Source organism: Aphelocoma coerulescens, chromosome 24 (genome assembly GCF_041296385.1).
Source record: "Aphelocoma coerulescens isolate FSJ_1873_10779 chromosome 24, UR_Acoe_1.0, whole genome shotgun sequence".
Lineage (NCBI taxonomy): Eukaryota > Metazoa > Chordata > Aves > Passeriformes > Corvidae > Aphelocoma > Aphelocoma coerulescens.
In genome coordinates this window covers 1,474,588-1,494,307 of record NC_091037.1, presented here as the reverse complement: position 1 = coordinate 1,494,307, position 19,720 = coordinate 1,474,588, and the positions used below count along the sequence as shown (strand labels likewise).

Here is a 19,720-nt window from a genome sequence, read left to right as displayed (position 1 = left end):
GGAAATAATAGCTTTTTTTCTCCTAAAAATGGTTATTCCAGAAGAGTGAAGGGGTCCGGCTCTCTCCAGTACCCACTGGAGTTCCACCAGTGCAGGCTGAGTGACAGGATGTACTCTGGGGTTCTGTTCAGTGTTTTCACCCTCATTTAAGTGAGCCTCTGGTGCAGCAACTCCAGAACCCCTAAACAAATTCAGAGTGCAGACCTGGGTCTGTGTGAGAGGCACAAGGTCCTTTTCAGTGATGCTCTTTACATCCCCAGCCCCCAGGAGCAGCCACAGAGCCCTTCTTGATGTTTGCCAGGTGTTTCACAGCAGTTCTTGCAACAGAGGCAGCGAGGAACTGGTCACTGCTTGGGGATGTTCTTGGGGGAGGGTGGGATCTCTTTGACTCCACTCCAGCACACACAAAAACGGAGATTTGGTGTTGTGCAAATGTAAGAAATCCTTGGGCGTGGCAAATACTTGTACCCCAAACACACGGTGTCCTCTGTGTCTGGGTCAGCTGGTACCCTGAGCTGAGGATAATGAAGTATTTTTCTGATTTTGCTGCGTCCTTTTTCCTTGATAATACTTTGTTTTTACACGAATAACGCTGAATCCCCGTTGTTGCAGGGGAACCCAGCGCCCCCAAGCTGGAAGGGCACATAGGAGAGGATGGAAACTCCATCAAAGTGAACGTCATCAAGCAGGACGATGGTGGCTCCCCCATCAGGCACTACCTGATCAAGTACAAAGCTGTAAGTGTGGCACAGCTCGCTGGGCTCTTGGAGGGGGTGAATTGAAGAAAGAAATCTCTGTCACTCAGATGGTTTAAATTTGACACGCTGAGATGTGAAAGAGCACTTCTGCAGGGGGGAGAGGAACAGAAGTTGCAGCTTTTGCCCTCTGAAAATAGTTTAGTGATGGGGCAAAGATGAGAGGAGGAAGTGAGGGGATTTCTTCTTGGAAAACAGGATTCTGAGCAGGAGAGAGGCTGCTTTGGCATCTCATTCTCCACTCAGAGCCAGTTTCACTGAATCCCAGAACAGTTGGGGTTGGAGGGAGCTCTGGAGGTCACCCAGCCCAGCCCCGTGCCAAAGCTGGACACGTGCAGGTGGGTTTGGGATGTCTCCAGAGAGGGCAACATTCCCTGGGTGCCTATTCCAGAGCTGTGCCGCTTCCACGGAAGGAAGCCCTGCCTCCTGTTGAGGCGGAACTTGCTGTGTTTTAGCTCACTGTTCACTGTTCAGTGACGCTGAGCAGAGCCTGGCCCATCGCTGGCCCCCCTCGGGGTGTCTGTGTGGGGTGACGCTGCTGCCGAGCCCTGGGCTGCTCCTGACGCCGTCCCTGTGCCCTCCCTGCAGAAGCACTCCTCGGAGTGGAAGCCGGAGATCCGGCTGCCGTCGGGCAGCGACCACGTGATGCTGAAGTCGCTGGACTGGAACGCTGACTACGAGGTGTACGTGATCGCTGAGAACCAGCAGGGCAAGTCCAAGCCGGCCCACTACGCCTTCCGCACCTCGGCCCAGCCCACCGTCATCCCAGGTACTGCTGCTCCGCCTCTCCCGTGGACTCTGCTGCCCATTAATGCCACAGAGCCGCCCCTAATGTGCCCCAGTAACCCTGGCAGCTCGCTTGCTTGAAGCCCATTCTCTCATGGTTGGTTCCCCCATCCAAGGCTGAGGGGTTTGGCTGCGTACATACCTGTGGCAGGCATGTACGGCGTTGGTGGGAGCGCTCCCTGGCAAATCCCTGCCTTGCTGTTCCCAGGGGATGCTGGCTCGTTGTGTCAGGTGCGAAGAGCAGCGGGTAGGAGAAGCTTCCTGAGAGCAGAAAGTGAAATTCCCGTTTTAAACTCAAATAGGCCTTTCAGCTCTGCAGGGTGATGCTTTTCACAAGGCAGATTTCCCTCCCAAATCTCCCTTCCTGCTTGTTTGTCCATCTTTGGTGGAATAAAGGCATCAGGAGTTTGCTGGCAGTTGGAAGAGGAGGCAGTGAAAATCTTTCTCTGAGCGTTTTTCAATTCAAATTACCAAATGACAGTAATTTTCAAACAGCAACACTTTCATGTTGGGGAGGGCATTAGGGAAAAATAAAAGCTTTAGGGTGCTGCTGGAAGCTCTTAAGACAGACTGTACTTATTAGTGTGCTCGAAAAGCGAGCAGAATTCTTGGCTGGGAAGCTGGAATCGAGCAGTTTGTGGCAATCTGTTGAAAGGACAGTTAGGATCTCTTTTCTACATGTGGACATTTAAAAAAGGGAAGGGGGAAACCCACACAAAGCAACCAGAACCTGAGGAGGGCATTGCTGGAGTAGCTGTAAATTAAAGTTGTGGTGGTTAAAGACAGAGGGATGCTGAGTCAAGTCCTCTCTGCACCCCCAGGGTTGGTGCTGACAGCCCATACTGAGGGGGTTTACTTGATTTCATTCTGTCTCATGCTTTTACTTGAAACCAGAGAGTTTCCTTCAGTTTTTCCCTGAGAATTCAGTCCCTGCCCTGCTCCCCTGTGCCCATTCCCTGGCTGAAGGAAACAGCTCAGACCTCCTGGCAATGCTGAAATCCCCCTTGGCTGAGGCTGATCATGTTGTTGAGCACAGAAATGAGTGACTTTGGGCTGGAAAAGTGGGACTGGCAGTGAGGAGGAGGGAGATGGGGCAAAGGAGAGACTGAGGGGTGCTTGAACAAGGTGTAGTTCTGGGTGGAAGCACCCTCAGTAACTCATTAAGCAACTCACTCTGTAATTCTCATTTCCAACAGCTCTGATCCTTGCTCCCCCTCTGAGCCCTTTAAATCCAGTTGTAACATGTGCAGGAACCCTCTAAAAAATGGGGGAAACCCTGGTTTGTTATCACAGGTGAAACTTCCCTGGCCTCTCTGAAGTTATTCCTTGCTTAGCTTGGTGTGAAGCACAGGAGGAGCTGGGATCTGAGGCTGCTGCTCCAATGTTGCACTTGGAAAAGCAGTTTTGGGGAATGCAGGGTTGCCCCAGCAGCTGGAATTCAACTGGTCCTCAGAAAGTGCTGTGTCCGTGTGCAGTGATATGATCACTGCTGGGTTTGTGACTCTTTCTCCAGGGTTTTGGTCATTTTGGCCTTCCAAGGTGTTCCCTGATCCCCACACTGATAACACTGAGGAAAATATTTCCAGGGACAGGTTGGTTTTTTCTCTGCTGTGCAGCCCCACAGGTTTTATTGCCAAACTGTGGCAGGAAGAGGCTCTGTGTGTTCCTTTCCTTGTTGTTTTGTGGCATTTCTGTGTTTTTGTCTCAAAATGAGCTGTGCAGGAGTTGGAGCCAGTGCTGTGCCTGACAGCAATAACCAGGGATTCCCTGCAGTAAAATGTGCATTTATTGTGTAGAGTCCTTGGTTCCCCTCACCTGTGCCGAGGGTGGCTGGAAGGATAAGGGTGTTATTTTCAGAAATAATAATAATCATCCTGGCATTGGAGTAGTTGCCAAGCAGCTGGGAGGCTGAATGGCAAAGTCAGAGTGTTCCTGAGACCGTGGTGCTCCCTCAGGATGATGTGGATCTGTTATCCAGGCTTTGGGGAAGGGCTTGGACAGGCAGGTGGATTCTCTGCTGCACCAAAGCTGTTCTTGTTTCCCTGTTGTCCCTGTGTGCAGGCAGCATTGTCCCCTCACACACAGCCCCCCATTCCCCTGTGTTTCTCGCTGAGCCCCTTCTGTCCCATCATTTTTAATCTCATTTGCTTGCAAACCCCACCTGCCCTGCCTTGGACCCTGCTCTGCAGCTTTGGGCTTTGCTGAGCTTCTGACCCTTTTGTGGTGAACGTGCTGCTCCTGGAACCCTGAGCCATTTTAATTTACGAGATTAAATAAACCTTTGATTCTTATGTTTTCTGTATTTATGACCTAATTTTTTTTATCTATTTTTCTCTCTCTTTCTCTCTCTCTCTCTCTCTCTTTCTCTTTCTTTCTTTTTTTTCTTCCTCTCTTCCTTTCTTTCCCTCCTCTCTCCCTTTTCCCCCGACTCCTTTCCTATGTCTGTCATCCATGGTCACCTTGGATCTCACGGGAAACATCCACGCTTGCCACATGCACCAAATTTGTTTTTAAAACCACCATATTCCCCCCTCCTGGGAACCACTGTCTGGCACCTGCAGCGACCTTGGGAAGTCCATCAGCATCGTCCTCCTTTGTCTCATTGCTTCTTTCTGCAGTGACTCTGCTTTTGCTCTGTTAGAAACTTAAAAAAAAGAGTCAAATAAAGCAATATTTGCTTGGGAAGGCCTGGGTCCCAGCAAGGTGTGAAAGGAGATAATTTTACTTCAGAGGATCGTGTCAGTTCAGACAAAAAAAAAAAAGAAACAAACACAGAACACTTTAAAAAAATGTTTAATTTGAAAGAGTCAGTATTTTGTAACAAGGAAAAAAGGTTTAAGCCAAGTTTTTTCTCTTTAACATTTTTTTGTTACTTGTAATGAATTTGCCCTTTTAAACGGATGGAAAGAAAGATTTTTTTTTTTTTGTATTGTTTGCTTGCTGTTTTCATCAAAGGAAGGTGCAATGCTGAAAGCCTTTAAGATCCTGCTTTTTACTGATTTCTCTGCACATCTGGTGCTGATCTTGTGCAAAAGGAGGCCCCATCCACAAACCCAAACCCACAGACTGTAAAAAGAAAGAGAAGATTTGTCAGAGACCATCCTGCTGATTGCCCAGATGTCTCTGGGGGCTTTTGCATGTGGATTCAAATGTCTGGAAGGTTTTCCTGCTGTGCTGCTCTGACTATAAACATCTGCTGGGAATCACACTGGGGGCATTGCTGCTTTTCCTTCTTCTCGTGGTCGAGTCCTTGTCACTCCCTCGTGTGCAGATTCCTCCTGGCCCACAGTGGAGCTGGGCAGACACAGCCCATGGACACACAAATTTCCAATGCTTCTCTAACATTCCCTGGTTTTCCACTGCTGTGTTATCACAGAGAGATCCCTTTCCTTGCTGTTCTAACAGAAAATCTTAGCTTGGATCAAGTTACCTGACCAGCAAAATTATTATTACTGATCCTTAATAATATTTCTGGTGAACTGTGCGTGTGACAGGATTAACCCATGGTCTAAACTGCACTAGAACCATCTTTGTTAGCAAATTCTGGGAATTTCCTTGAGCAAACTTCAGATAGTTTTTTTTCTTTGCTTCTTAAAAAAAAAAACAACCAGAACTCCCCACCCCAAAAAAAAAGAACCCCACACCAAAAAAACCACAAGAAACAATCCAGCAACACCAACCCCACTGAATTCTTTGTGATAGGAATCCATCCCCTCTGATGCTCTCCTAAAATCTGGGGTCTCTCCCTTGCTGAAGTGTCTGTCCAGAAGGTCTCAAACCCTCTCAGCTGGGTGGGGTTCATCTTTCTGACAAAATCCTCCCAGGGACAAACAAAATCCTGCCCTCACTCGTGTCTGACTCTGCCTTTTATGCTCTGCTGTGTTTGTTCAGATCTTGTTCCTTACGAGTTGTGAACTTCTCTGTCTGAATTGTAAATGAAAACTCGGTGCAGGTGTCACACACAAAAGCCTGTGGGTTTCTTTTTTTTTTTTTACAAGAGCCCCTCATTTCCAGTGTTGTAGAGTGTAGACACTTTGTTAGAGCTTTGGAGTTTACTGAAGTGCAGCAAGATGATCCTAACACTAAAAAATGGTGTGATTTCCCCTCTAACTGGATTCATTGAGTTCATCTGTAGATCTGGGATCAGCTTTTTGTGGGTTTCCCCTTACCCACAGTGGGAGGTCAGTGCCTGAGGCTGAGATGTTTCTCACCAAAATCACAGTCATTAAAATTACCTTTATAACTTTGCACAGTGTGGTGTGGAGAGAGAGCAGCACCTGTGGAGGTGCTTCTGCCCCAGGAGAGGGGTTTAGGGCAGGGGAGGATTCTCTGTGGCAGAGCCCTGACAAGCAGCTGAGACATCATTTATGTGGCTGACATTAATGCCATACCCACCAGCAAACAGGAGCCCAGCAGCGTGGAATACACTCAAGAAGTGCTTCCTTCTGTTTGTGAAAATAAGGAGCAGAACTGGGGTTTTTTACCACTAATTTGTGCAGATTTGTAACATCCCAGATACCAGAGATCTGTCAGACCCTCGGGGTCCCGTGTTCAAGGTCCCAGGCTTTGATGTGAGTAAAATAAAATTTAAAAAGAGTTTTTAGAAAAGTCAGCTCAGAGAGGAGGCAGAGATTCAGGCCTGGAAGCAGAAGATGCTCAAACCCCGGGGTTTTCATGCCACGGGCACCGGCAGTTCCCACGTGTGGGTGAGGGGCTGCAGAGCCTTGCAGGGTCTGCAGGATTCCCACAGTTTGGTGAAGTCCCTCCATGTCCTCTGAGTTGCTGGTCAGAGCATTGTTTGGCTGCTTTCATGGACAGGAATGTTTGGGAATGTCCTGCTCCACCAGGAGCAGCTGCAGGTGTCTGCACGTCCAAGGTTCTGGGGGATAAACAGAAGGTTTTACCTAAAAAAGGTTTTACCTAAAAGGTTTTAAATACAAGTTCTCCTGCCTCTTGGAGCTGCTGGAGGTGGGGGGGGAAGCTGGGGCAGGGTTGGTTTACTCCAGAAAAGAGGATTTTGTTGTCACTCTTTGTGTTCAGAAGAAGAGAAGCTTTGGGGTGACCTAAATACCCCTTCCAGGACCTGAAGGAGCTGACAGGAAAAACAGGGATTATGTACAAAGGAAGGAGGGACAGGGCAGGGGGGAATGGCTTCAAACTGCCAGAGGGCAGGGTTAGATGGGATCTTGGGAAGGAATTCTTCCCTGTGAAGGTGGGGAGGGGCTGGGATGGAATTCCCAGAGCAGCTGTGGCTGCCCCTGGATCCCTGGCAGTGCCCAAGGCCAGGCTGGACATTGGGGCTTGGAGCAGCCTGGGACAGTGGAAGGTGTCCCTGCCCATGGCAGGGGTGGCACTGGATGGGCTGTAAGGTCCCTTCCAGCCCAAACCATTCCATGATACCCTGATAGTCCCTTTTTCATCCCTGGGAAGGGAGTCAGTCGTAGGAAAACAACAGAGCTTGGAGGAGCTCTGAGGTCAGAGTCCAGCAGGAGTTTGGGAAATCCCCATTGCTCTGTCCTGAGGGAAAGCTCCCCAGGCTGCTGTGTGCTCCTGGGAACAAGCCCAGATGTGAAACCTGGGTTTGTGTCGCTGGCAGAGCCGGTGGCACTGGGGCAGAAGGGTCCTTTTCCCCACTGTGAGCTGGGGAGGGAGCAGCTCTGTAAAACCTCGTGCAAAGGAAACTTAAATGTGTGCAAATGAAAGCTGTTGGCATCCGCTGAGAACAAAGAGCTTCTCCCCTGGGTTTTGTTTCTGGGTGCACCAAATGGATTTTTACTTGTTTTGTTCATTCTTCTTTCTTTTGCCAAATCCTGTAGGACCTTTGAAATGCCTGGAGTCCCCCCTGCTTCTCTCCATCCCTTTTTGTCTCTTTGCCTGCCTGTGCCTGAACATTCTCTAGCTGAGACCCCACTAGGAAGCCACAGCTGAGCTCTCTCTCACAGGGCAGTTTTTGTACCAAGAGTAAAACTGATGGGTGATTTTACTGCGTGCTGTAAATGAGGGTGATTAGAAAAGCCAGTCTTGCAGGAAGCTCATTTTCCATTGGAAAATATCATTTGTAATTAATAAATTCTTCACTTCTTTAGAATTAAGGACTCCAGAAGTTCTTTAATGGTTTGTGTTTCCTTATTTAACCGGTGGAAATGTTATTCCTCTTAGTCCTGAGAGTGGCAGAAGGGGATTAATGGAAGGGTTGGATGTGCTCTGGATCGGGTCAGAAATGTCCAACATCTTTTTATTACATTTATTACACACACAGTGTGAGCAGCTGCTGCTCCACAGCCCATTTATTTATCCATTTCCTTTGTACACAGAATTGTTTTAGGTCCCAGCAAACCCTTAAGGGATGTCTAAATATTAGTTTCATTAAATACAACATAAATCCAGCTACAGGATGGAGGGAATGGTTCTTCAAAGTATTTGTAGATCAATTTCATTTAATCAGATGGGACAGTCTGTGAAAAGAATAATCCCCACTATGATTCCTGCATTTTATAGCAACAGCAAAATTCCTTTACAAGGAAAAAGAAAGGCAGCACCAAGAGCCTCCCGAGTTCATGGGGTCGTGGAGGATTTTTGTATTATTTCTCCTTATTGCCAGTCCCTGGAAGGTTTTGAATATCAATTCATGCCGTGAACGGGGATTTATGAAACCACAACTAATAGATAAGGTTTGAAAGTTCCTGCAAATTGCAGGGCTCCCTTACCAGCCTAGAAACCCAAATTGCAGACAATTACCTTGGCCCAGTTTCGTTGCCTGAGGTGTAAAATCCCAGAATAGCACAAAAACAGGGACATTCCTCTGCAGGCTTGCCCCGGTTCTCACCACCTCCATCCTCCTCCTTCTCCCGGGGCAGAGGAGCAGGGCAGGGTCTGGAGGGGAGGGTGGTACCTGCTCAGGGCTCTCCTTGGGTGTTTGGGGCAGCAGAGGGGTCTGTGGCTGTCCCAGCAGGAGTCTGGGGGGGCTGACAGCTCCTGGAAAAGCTGGGAGGGGAGAGGAAGCAAAGAGCAGGGCTCCGGTGTGAGTGGAATTTTCCAGAAGGGGAAAATTCCAGTTCCCTCCAGCTCTGGAGGCACCCTGGGAACTCTGATCCTGTGATCCTGCCTGGGCTGCTGCCCTTGGCTCGCCTTCAGGAGCCTGCCAAGGAGCCCCTTCCCAGAGAGGGGATGCGGATGGGGAGTGTGACCCAGCACGTCAGTTATGGAATAATCCACCCAAGGATCCTGAACACATTCAAAGAGGGAAAATCCGTGCCCTCCTCACTCCCTGCAGGCATCAGAGGGTGATTAATTCATGTAATTGTGCAGCTTGCTGGGGCTGTGGGACAGTGTTCTTCTGGCCAGGGGCTGGACTCGTGATCCCAGTGTCAGGTGCCTCAGAGTGGCTTTTCCCTACTTATCCTGCTGGAATCTGCATTCCTTGATCCATCTCAGGGTCACAAAATGAAACACCACCTCTCTGCCCCAGGGTAAGGGTGCTCAGCCTCCTGTTTTTAAACAAAAAGATGCGCGGCAGAGCGTGTGGCTCTGTCTGGAGCCCAGGGAAGGGCATAAATGGGGCTGAGGTGATAAAGGGGCTTTGCTGGGGGCTTCTGCAAAGCAAAGATTCCAAGGGTTTGGGGCTCCAGGGGCTGTGGTAGTGAGAGGCTGGGGAGCTGTGAACACATTCTGGAGAGCTGGGTGTCACCTGAGCTCCAGGGAGGGCTTTACCTCAGTTTCACCACCTCAGGGGCTCACCAGCACTGAGCATCGCCCAGTGTTTTGTATCCCACCGGGAAAAATCCTGCTGCAGAGTCTGGGCTTTGCTTCCACTGGTTCTTGGGCCAGACTGGCAGTGCCAGAGCCACTCTGGCCCTTCCTCCTGAGGAGGAAGAGGAGGTGGGAAGCAGGAGCCCTGCTGGGGGTGTGCACAGCAGGAGAGGATTCTGCAGTTTGCTCCTGAGGCTTTATTCCAACAGGGATGGGAAAAGCCCCATCAGGCCCATCCTTTCAGGGAAATGGTCTGTAGGAAAAAGCACTGGTTACTGCACAGGGCTGCTAGAGAAAGGGTGGACTTCCTAAAAGCAACTTAAGTGCAGCCAAATCTGAGCGCTGATACCCCCAAGGTTTAACCCGAGCGCCTTCTCTCTTCTCTCCCTTGGTCTCTGAAGCCAGCACTAGCCCTGCCTCGGGCCTGGGCACTGCTGCCATCATTGGCATCCTCGTGGTGGTCTTCGTGGCGCTGCTGGTGGCCGTGGATGTCACCTGCTACTTCCTGAACAAGTGTGGGCTGCTCATGTGCATCGCCGTCAACCTGTGCGGCAAATCCGGCCCGGGGGCCAAGGGCAAGGACATGGAGGAGGGGAAAGCGGCCTTCTCGTGAGTACTGCCCCTCACATCCCTCCCTCTGTGCTCAGCTCACGGAAAAGGAGCTGCCTCAGGAAGCTGTGGGCCCTCATCTCTGTGGGGAGGGTGCTGGGGTTTTGCTTTGTGCTTCCAGGAAGGTGTTTCTGGAGTTGTTCCTCTGGTTTTTTTGTCTCATTCCTGTTGGTAGCCATCAAATAGGTGGCCTCAGTGCTGGACAGCCCAGTGCTGGATGTTACCCCGGAGTTGTGTGCTGGGGAAGGAGGAGGGACCCCAGGGAGCGCTCCCCGCTCAGCCCCGTGTGTCTCTCTCACTGTGGACGTTTGCAGCCTGTCTTTGCAGGAGGAGCCCATCCCTCCCCATGCCATTCCCTCGTTACAGGAAGGATGAGTCCAAGGAGCCCATCGTGGAGGTGCGGACAGAGGAGGAGAGGACCCCCAACCACGATGGGGGGAAGCACACGGAGCCCAACGAGACCACCCCGCTGACAGAGCCAGAGTATGTGGCCTTAGCCAGCCCTAGCACAGGGTCACTGCATTGCCCTCAGCTGCCCTAATCCCTCAGGAACATGAGTTAGGGCAGGAAGAGAGGAAGAAAGGTAAAATCTCCACATGCCAGTGAGGAAGTGCCTCCTCTCAAGCTTCAGTGACTCCCGTTTCCAGCACTGGAAGGGAAAGGGGAAGGAAGCAGTGTTTCCTGAACGGCTCTGCCAGCCTGTCCAGTGTGGAGGTCCAGCGCTGTCCAGGGTCACTGCAAAGGATCCAGAGCAAAATCAGCCCCAGCTGGCAGCGAGCCCTGCGTGAACCCTGTCCCAGCAGTGCTGGGTGAGAGCCTGAACCCGTGGGGAGAGATCCTCCCCAGGAGCTGGGCCCTGGATGTGGAGTCACAGCAGGGCCGAGCATTCTGAGAGAGAATTGAGAGCTGAACTGGGGCCTGAGTCTGCATTAATGTGCGTGGGAGAAAAGGAGCTGAGGTTTGATGAGGGCTGTGCAGGCCTTCAGACAAACCTGCAGCAGAAGGACAGGACAAGGTGAGGGGTTGGGTTCAGGGTCCCACGCTGGGGCCATGTGGTGTTGGTGACAGGTGGCACAGGGCTGCAGGCTCAGGGAGTTGGCAGAGAGCTGCCTGGTGAGGTCAGGGGCAGAGGCTGAAAGTTTTAGGTGAGGAGAGTCTCTGCAAGCTGACAGGATCCCATTTGCCTCAGCCCATACACTGCACATGAGCAAGCCATTCCTGCAGGTCACGTCCTCTTGGCTTTTTCTCTCTTCCTGATTATCCTCAGCCATCCCAGCCTCGCTCCCTTTGCATGTCTGACCTCTGCAAGTCTCTGCTCCTGAGTCCCTCTCCATGTCCCTTGTGTGTGCTGTCCTCACTCTCCCTCTCTGCCCCCTCTCCCTGCTGTCGTTTCGGGCCTTCATTGTCTCTCTCTCTCTCTTTCTCTCTCTCTCTCTCTCGTCCCCGTGTCCCCCTCGCAGGCACCCCGCCGACACTGCGGCCACCGTGGAGGACATGCTGCCTTCTGTCACCACGGGCACCACTAACTCTGACACTATCACTGAAACCTTTGCCACTGCCCAGAACAGCCCCACCAGCGAGACCACCACGCTGACCTCCAGCATTGCCCCTCCGGCCACGGCCACTCCCGACGCCAGCGCCGCGGCCCCCGGCCAGGCCACCCCGGCCAAAGGCGCGGCCGCCGCCTCGGCGTCGTCGCCGCCCTCCTCCACCCCCAAAGTGGCCCCTCTTGTTGATCTCAGCGATACCCCCAGCTCTGCTCCGGCCACCAGTAATTTGTCTTCAAGTGTCCTGCCGGGGCAGGCCGTGCTCAGCCCCAGCACCGCGGTGGCCGACGCCGCCAAAGCCGGGAACAAGCCGGCCGCCCCCAGCCCTGCCAACCTCACGAGCCCTCCAGCTCCCTCAGAGCCCAAGCAGGAGGTGGCCAAGAGCCCCGAGAAGGAGCCTGTGCAGCCCAGCACAGTGAAGAGTCCAGCAGAGACCCCCAAGAACCCGAGCAACGTGAAGAGCGAGGCTGCCTCGGGCAGCGCCGCCAACCCCTCGCAGAACGAGGACTTTAAAATGGACGAAGGGACCTTCAAGCCACCAGACATTGATCTTGCAAAGGATGTTTTTGCAGCTCTTGGCACTGCTACTCCTCCTGCTGCCAGCGGGGCTGGTGGGCAAGCCCCCGAGCCTGCTGCTGCAGACAGCTCTGCCCCCGCCGCGCCCGCAAACACCGAGTACGGCCGCCTTTACTCTTGTGTTGGTTGTGTGCTGTGTCCCTCGTGCCCTGGTGCTGTGCTGTGTCCTCTGTTGGGTGTTCTCTTGACTAATCTCACTGTTTCCTGAGCCAACTAACTCACCCGAGAGCCCACAGGGCTTGGCTTGGAAGGTGCCAGGAGGAGAGCAGGAGTAGGCTGTGCCAGGGAGGCAGAGGAAGGGAGGCTGGGGATTTATCAGAAACGTGTTGCTCTTTAGGCTCTGGTGCAGCTTTGTCTGTCCTGGGTTACTCTTTTATGGAAGAGATCAGAAGTAGTCTAGTTTGGTGTAAAAGGAAGAGCTTTCCTCAGAGTGCTGAGGTCCTGCAGGTCAATGAGCACAACCCCCCAAATCCCATGTCCTGGCAGGTCAGAGCAGCTTCAGGACTCACTCACCATCAGGCTGGGCAGCAACCAGTGCCCTGTGGAAAGGTGACAGCATTGGAGCCTCTGGAGTTGTCCCCAAGCTGGCAGGAGGAGGCTGGGGCAGTGTGAGCCTGGCTGAGACAGGGAGCACCCCGAGTTGGGCAGGAGAGTGAAAACAGCACCTGGGGGCTGGGGGAGGGTCCCAGCTGTGCTGCAGATGTTGGACTCTGCCTGGGCTGGCAGTTGTCACCTCTGAGGGTGGTCACCTCCCTCCCACTTGTGAAAATGGCTGTGACAGAATTCCTGTCTTCCGTGTTCCCCTTCCTGCAGCATCCTGGGGAATTCGGGACTGGCTTCCTGTAGGAGCACAAAAACAGGGATTGCTGCTCAGGTGTCAGGCTGTGTGAGCAGGGAGTTCGGGTGCCGAAGCCAAATCCTTCTGCAGCTGTGTGAGTTTGTCCTGCTGCTCCTTTTCGCCGCCCTGCAGCTGAGCCCTGAGCCAACCCAGGGCAGGAGAAGCCAAAAGAAAGGTTAATCTAGAACTAAATGACCCAGGGTGGGGGAGCTGAGCTTGGTGTTCCTTAGTCCTGCCTCAGGAAGTGCTGGCTTTGCTCTCCCAAGGCGATTCGTTTCCAGACTGACGCTCTCTCGCTGTGGCTAGCTCGGCCCAGGCGGTGTTTCTGTGCCTCTAAAGTGTGCCCTTTGCTGCCTTTCCCCAGGAAAATGCCCGCAGAGGACAAAGGCGCCGTGCAGGACAGGAAGAGCCCTCCCGCAGAAGTGAAGACGGTGCCCAACGAAGCCACACAAACAAATGAGAACGAGAGCAAAGCATGATCAGCACCGGCAGAGGGGACGGCAGAAACCTTCACCCGAGCATTGAAATCACAACCCACACACCCATCTCATTCCTCTAGTGTCTGTTGCCTTTTTTTAAAAGAGAAAAACAAAACAACCAACCAGAAAATGCATAAATGGGGGGAGGGAGGGAATGTCTCTTTTTTCCTTTTTTTTTTTTTTTCTCTCTTCTTCTGTTTTTGGTTTTTGGTTTGTTTTTTTTTTTTTTGGGTTTTTTTGATTTTTGTTTCTTGGTTTCTTTGAGATTTCTAGAAAGGTTCTATTTGTTGTGCACTTGCTTTGAAAAAGTAAAACATGTTAAAAACAGGGTTAAACCCGTCACCAAATCAGGGCTCAGCTGGCCCTGTGTATATTCAAACAAGCAAAAATTGCAATGCTGGTTGCAGTGTGGCTGGGAAGCTCAAAATCAAGTAGTCCTAGACACAAAAAAAAAAAAAAACACAAAAAAAGACAAAAAAAATGAAAAGAGACCCTGTTGTTTCCTTTGTTAGTATAGCAGAGATAACCACTGTGCTGCTGGGCACAGCTGGTGCTTAAAGAACAAAGTCCACAATTTATTTTTATACTTTTCAGTCGAGTTTGAAATATGTAAAGCCTCATAAATAAGTTATAATTTCTGTTCACCTTGTATCTGGTCAGTATGCAAAGTGTCTCGAGCTCTTTGTGACTGAATCCTGCTCGCCACGTTAGACCTTTATTTGGGGTTTATTATTATCTATTTTTTAGGAAGAATGCCAAAATTGCAGCTTCGGGGGATGTATTTCAATTTGCAGTATTCAGACTCTACATTTCTTTTTAAATTTTACGTTCAATTTTTTGTTTTGTTTTGCCAACTTGGGTTCTTTCCAGTGTTTACAATTGACAGATATTTTTTTAACTTTTGTTGTGTTGAAATGGATGTGTAAAATAGCTGCCTTTTTTCTTCTTTTTTTTTTTTCTTTTTTTTTTTTTTTTTTTTGGTTTTTCAGTAAATCCAGTCCTGTAGACACTAGGGTAGCAGCATGCTTGCTTTGCAAAGGGAGACATTTTCAGCCATGGATGTTTACAGTAGTCGTTTCCCCTTTTCTCTTTTCTTAATTATTGTTATTATTATTATTATTGTTATTATTATTATTATTATTTCTTACTGGAGTAAGAAGAAAAGCGATGCTGGGGTTTGGTTTGGGGTTTTTTTGGGGGGTGGGGGTGTTCAAACCACTTGCCACCAGTCAAGGGCTTTAGCCAGCAATCCCCAGGCTCTGCTTGGGGTGAGGGAATTGCTGGAGAAAATCCTTCTGTGCTTAAATTTAGTTTGAAGTCCCTTGCTGGACCTGGGCCTGACTGCATAAGAGAAATACCATCTCTGTTTTTTTAGGACATTCTCCCCTTTCCTTCACGGAACCCTCCCGGAGCTCTGAGGAGCACAAGGGAGGTTGTACAGTTTGGGCTGGTCTGGGCTCAGGTGTGTGACCAAATCAATCCCTCCTGATCATGGCAGAAAATTCCAGTTGCAGAAAATTCCAGTTGCAGAAAATGCCAATTTCAGTAAACACCGATTTCAGAAAATCCCCATTTCAGAAAACTACTCCAATTTCAGTAAATTCAAGTTTCAGTAAATACCAGTTTTCAGAAAATACCACTTTCAGTAACTACCATGCCCTCTGACCCTAAAAAAAAAAAAAAACCAAAATAAAAGCAAAGATGTTTTTGCCCAAAGGCGCTGGGCAGATTCCAGCCCCTTCCCTTCCTGCAGGTGCAGCTCCACCAGGTGATCCTTGGAGGTCCCTCCCAAGGGACCCTCCTGGTCCATCCCATCCCCTCCTGTGTGCTGGGTCTGTGCCCTGCAGGACCCAACCCCTGCAATCGGGAGCAGGGGCTGGAACTCCGTGCCAGGGATGTCCCCTGGCACCCTGCAGAGCTGGGGAGGGGGGTGAGGCAGCACCTGGGTTAAATGATGGATGGGGGGAGCTGATCAATGGGATTTATCATCAGGAATCATGGAGAAACACAGATTTAGGGGTGGGAGAGCTGATTAATTGGATTTATTATCGGGAATCATGGAGCAACACTGAGATTTGGGGGTGAAAAGGAGCTTTGAGCAGAAGGAAGGCAGAGGAGTGTAGGGAGAGACCAGCCCATTGTATAGAGATGTTCCTCCTGTTGGGGTTTTGGGTTTTATTTCCCTTTTTTTTTTTTTTATTTTATTTTTATTTTCCCTTTTTTTTTTTTTTTTTAATTCTACTTTAGATCTGCAAGCTTGTGCACTGTGGGTGCGTGACTATTTTAGTGTGAACCGTGTTTTTTGTCATAGTATTGAAATAATAAAAGCTTCAACATAGTTTGGATGTGGAAGGTGTAGCGCTAGTTCAGATTTGAGAAACAAACAAAAAAATAAATATTCAGGAATTAAAATCATTTAAAAAAAACAACAAAAAAAAACAAACAGAGAACAACTCTTACAAAGAGCAGAAGCCTTTAAATGAGAAAAGCAACCCGAGCTGACTCTGGCGTTCCCAGAAGGATGAGGGGGGTGTGGAGGCTGTATCCATGTATTCCTTGGGAGTATGCAGTCTGTTCCAGTGGCATCACACCATTTCCAGCTGTGAAAAACAATGGTCTTGTCATTTGCTAAGTGTGGGGTTTCTTGCATTTTGTTTTCCTCAGCTCCTGGGGTGCACGGGGAGGGCGATGGAGGTGCAGGCAGAGGCTCCCCGCCCGTCCTGGGCGGCTTTTGGGGCAGGATGGGGCCTCGTTGCCAAGCCTGGTGTCAAGTCCAGCCCTTGCATGACCATCACAGCAGTGTCCATGGAGCCCTGGGCAAGTTGGGCTCGTGGTCCCAAGGATTCCTTTCTTTTTCCCCAAAGAAATGAATCCATGAAGAGCAGCCATGGCCCAGCCGCAGTGCGGGGGCAGCGCTGGTGCCTCCGTCCCCGTGGGTGAGCACAGTTTGTCCCTTCTGTGCTGAGTTCTGGCTGCTTTTGTCACCTGTGTGTGCTGGAACCCCCAGAGCTGGGCAGCTGGAAGGAAACACAGCACCCCTCCCAAAAGCCTGCCCCAGGACCTCCACCAGCACCTGCCGGGTGGGAACTGGGGCAGCTGCCCCACCTGGATTGGCGTTTTTGTCCCAAAAGGTGACCAGCTCAGAGCCCAGCCTAGCACCCAGTGGCAGTCTGGGGGTGGCACTGGCTGGGCTTTAAGGTCCCTTCCATCCCAAAGCTCTGGTTTGGGGCGGATGGAGCGAGCACCACTCTGAGCCAGGAGGGAACCCTGAGCAGTGTCCAGCAGCTCCTTTCAGTGCTCCCGTGACCCCTCCCCACACCTGTGGTGGGTTTACATCGCCCTCGAGGGGGAATCATTCAATTTAATTCAATTTCATGTCCAAGTAGCCCCTTCCCAGCCAGCAGTGGCCTCACAGCTTTGACGTGTCCCCACGGGGAGGGACCAGCCCCACGTTGGTGGCACTGCCGTGGCTGCTCCAGGTGTCCATCCCCGGGGCTGGTGGCACTGCTGGGGCCGGTGGCACTGCCGTGGCTGCTCCAGGTGCCCATCTCCGGGGCTGGTGGCACTGCTGGGGCCGGTGGCACTGCCGTGGCTGCTCCGTGTCCCTCCCCAGTGTCACCAGGAGCGCTGCCATCTCGTGCTGCACCATTCGTACAGGTGACAATAGTGCATCCCGCCCGTCAGCTTCCAGAGTGGAGTTTTCTTTTCACACTTTTCTATGGAGCCTTCAAACCCCACATTTTTCACCACCAGGCTGTTTTGGTAGTTGTTCTCAGCCCCTCCATGGCCATCCTTCCCCAGCATTCCCTACTTTTGGGGGCCTTCTATCTTGTTAAAAAAAGAAAAAAACAAAAAATCTTTTTACCGAGTGAAACATCGACTCCACCTTTATCCCCATTCTCACTGGTGTAAATACTGATACTAACTGAGGATTTTGACTTTGCATTCTGTCAGAATACTGTGTTCAAATAAAAATTACAAAAAAAAAAAAAAAAAAAAAAAAAAAAAAAAAAAAGCTGATGCCTGCAGTCTGCCCTTCTTTAGCTGCTCTGCCAGGGCCAGCACCTGGTCCTGCTGCCTCATCCCAACTGAGTGTCACTAACAGCACTTCAGAGTTGATTTCTTTGTCCCTCTTTACTTATTTCCTGGAGATAACACACAAAAATGCAGTTTCACAGCTTTTTTCCCCACAAAAAAGGCACTTTTTCTGTTGCCTGGCTGTGGAAAGCGTGAGTGGAGCGTTGGGTTAACAGGTGTCCTCTGCCCAGCCTGAATTGGGTGCCTGAACTTGATAACTGAGGTTTGAATGTAATTAATTTATTCAATTAATTCATTTAGAAGTCTTGATATTTTTTTCTAAATTTCAGCTAAAAATTGTCCAAATGGGCAACTTTAATTTTTTTACTCTGGGGATTACAGGGAGGGGAGGGTTGTCTTATCTTCACAAATTCAGGCAAAACAGAGTTGATTTTCACACGGAAGATTCCACTTAGCTGAAAAAGAGCTTTTTTAGTCTCTACCCGACCACTTGATATAAAAAACACCAACTGCTTTCAAGTGGGGAGGCATCAGTTGACCCGAAGTGCCTGGCTGGGGTTGAAGGGGAGGCTCTGGGGTTGCCCTTTCTGGGTCAGGGTTCCCTGAGTGCCCCAGTCGCTGTCCACCGTGCCAGCTGGATGGAGCCTGTGCCCTGCCTTTGCCCGGTTCCCTGCTGCACCGGTTTAACCTGGAGGAGCTCAGGGCTTCTTCCCTCTCCTCCCACAGAAGTGGAAAGGGATTTTGCTGCCCCTGGAGCTGGGGTTGTGCTCGGTGGCAAAACCACTGACAAATCCTTTATTAGATCTTTATATTTCTGCAGCCGTTTCCTCAACCCTCAGACCTTTTAATTTCCATTTAATTTTCATTTTCCCTCATTTCTCCCTCTGTTAAGGCCATGGCACCTGACTGGCAGCATCACCTTGGCTGAGTGTGGCTCCTTTACCCCAGACTGGGCTGAATTTGGGGTAAGTCTGAGCGGGGCTGGGGGCTGGAGGGAGGCGGAGGGACATTTTTGTGCCGCTTCTTTCTCTCATCCCTTCTAGAAATTAAAATTAGCTGGCCTTTTAACCAGATATAAGCATGTGAACATTGTGCACGTGCTTCAGAGCATCATTTTAAGTGCTTTTTGAAGTATTCAGAGACTAAAGGTGTCTCTGCCCTCTGCACATTTGCTGCACGGTGTGGCTTTATCCCCCAGGTTTTGTGGGATAACAAATAAAACCCAAATTCCTGAGCATCCCAGTGCCCCAGCTATGGCCTCGTGGGTGTTTTTAATTGGGCACTGGGCTGGGAACAGCTTCATTAGAGGGGGAAAAAAACCCCTTGGGGATGGAGGGTGGTGTGGGCAGAGCTGATGGCAGTGAGGGGAGGGAAGGGAATCGTTCGGGCTTGGTGCATGAGGGGGAAAAAGGGATATCCCGGCTGTGTCTGCAGCCAAGGGGGTGGAAGGGACGGGGGATTCTGGCTGCCTGTGGAGCTCAGCACCTCTCTGGCACTCAGGATTTCATCTCCCGTGTGACCAGGTGGGATGTGGAAGCGGAGGCAGATGGATGCGGCTGCGGTGTGAGTTCCCATTTCACCGCCAGCAGCCCCAGGGTGAGCTGTCCTCGTGCTGCCGGGTGCCCTCCGTGTGGAATGTGCCGTTCCCGGGATGAGGATGTGCCGGGAATGGCAATCCCTTGGCAGCGCAGCTCCGTGCAGTGGCCGACAGCTTCCATCGCCGCCGCCTCCCAAAGATCGGGAAAGCCACAGCGTTTCAGGGAGGTCTTAAAAGAAAAATAAGCCGAGTCTGGTATAAAAATCAGGGCAAGCTTCAGGCTGGACAGCAGCGGGAATTTCCCCATGGAAAGGGCGCTCAGGCCTTGGCAGGGGCTGCCCAGGGAGGTTTGCAGTGCCCATCCTTGGAGGCGTCCAGGGAAGGCCCGGACGTGGCGCTCAGTGCGCTGGGCTGGGGACAGGGTGGGGGTGGGTCACACAGTGGGCTCGGTGGTGTCGGAGCTCTTTTCCAGCCGGGATAATCCCGGGATTCCGTGCCGGGAGCGCGCGGGCGGTGCCTGCCGGTTTCCCGCCAAATTGCCGGCTCGTTTGCATAACCCCCCTCATTTGCATAACCCGCCCACCTGATTTGCGTAGCCCCGCCTCCTCCACCGCGTGATCCCGCCTCCCTCATTTGCATCTCCACGCCCACCCGCGGCTGCGGCGGCAGTCGCGTCTCCGCGGCAACGGCGCCGCGGGTTCGAGGCCCGGCCGCGGCGGGTCCCGCTGTCCCCCGCTGTCCCCCGCTGTCCCCTCGTTCCGCCGCTGTCCCCCGCTGTCCCCTCGTTCCCCCGCTGTCCCCCGGCC

The 19,720-nt window shown here is 51.3% G+C and overlaps 1 protein-coding gene across 11 annotated transcripts in view; it reads left to right on the top strand.

Moving 5' to 3' along the window:
- The window catches only part of NCAM1 (neural cell adhesion molecule 1), an 85,515-nt gene extending 69,734 nt beyond the window's left edge, over positions 1–15,781 (top strand). For 6 of the 11 annotated variants that reach the window (XM_068994534.1, XM_068994529.1, XM_068994532.1 and 3 more), the window contains 5 exons: positions 613–737; positions 1,344–1,524; positions 9,692–9,899; positions 10,266–10,382; positions 13,225–15,781. In XM_068994534.1, the coding sequence (XP_068850635.1) occupies positions 613–737; positions 1,344–1,524; positions 9,692–9,899; positions 10,266–10,382; positions 13,225–13,339 (746 nt within the window). In that variant the 3' untranslated portion in view covers positions 13,340–15,781. Of the gene's footprint in view, positions 1–612; positions 738–1,343; positions 1,525–4,102; positions 7,628–9,691; positions 9,900–10,265; positions 10,383–11,359; positions 12,122–13,224 lie in introns of those variants that run through there. The other 5 variants (XM_068994536.1, XM_068994539.1, XM_068994535.1 and 2 more) reach the window with 3 other exon arrangements.
- Positions 15,782–19,720: the final 3,939 nt, after the last annotated feature.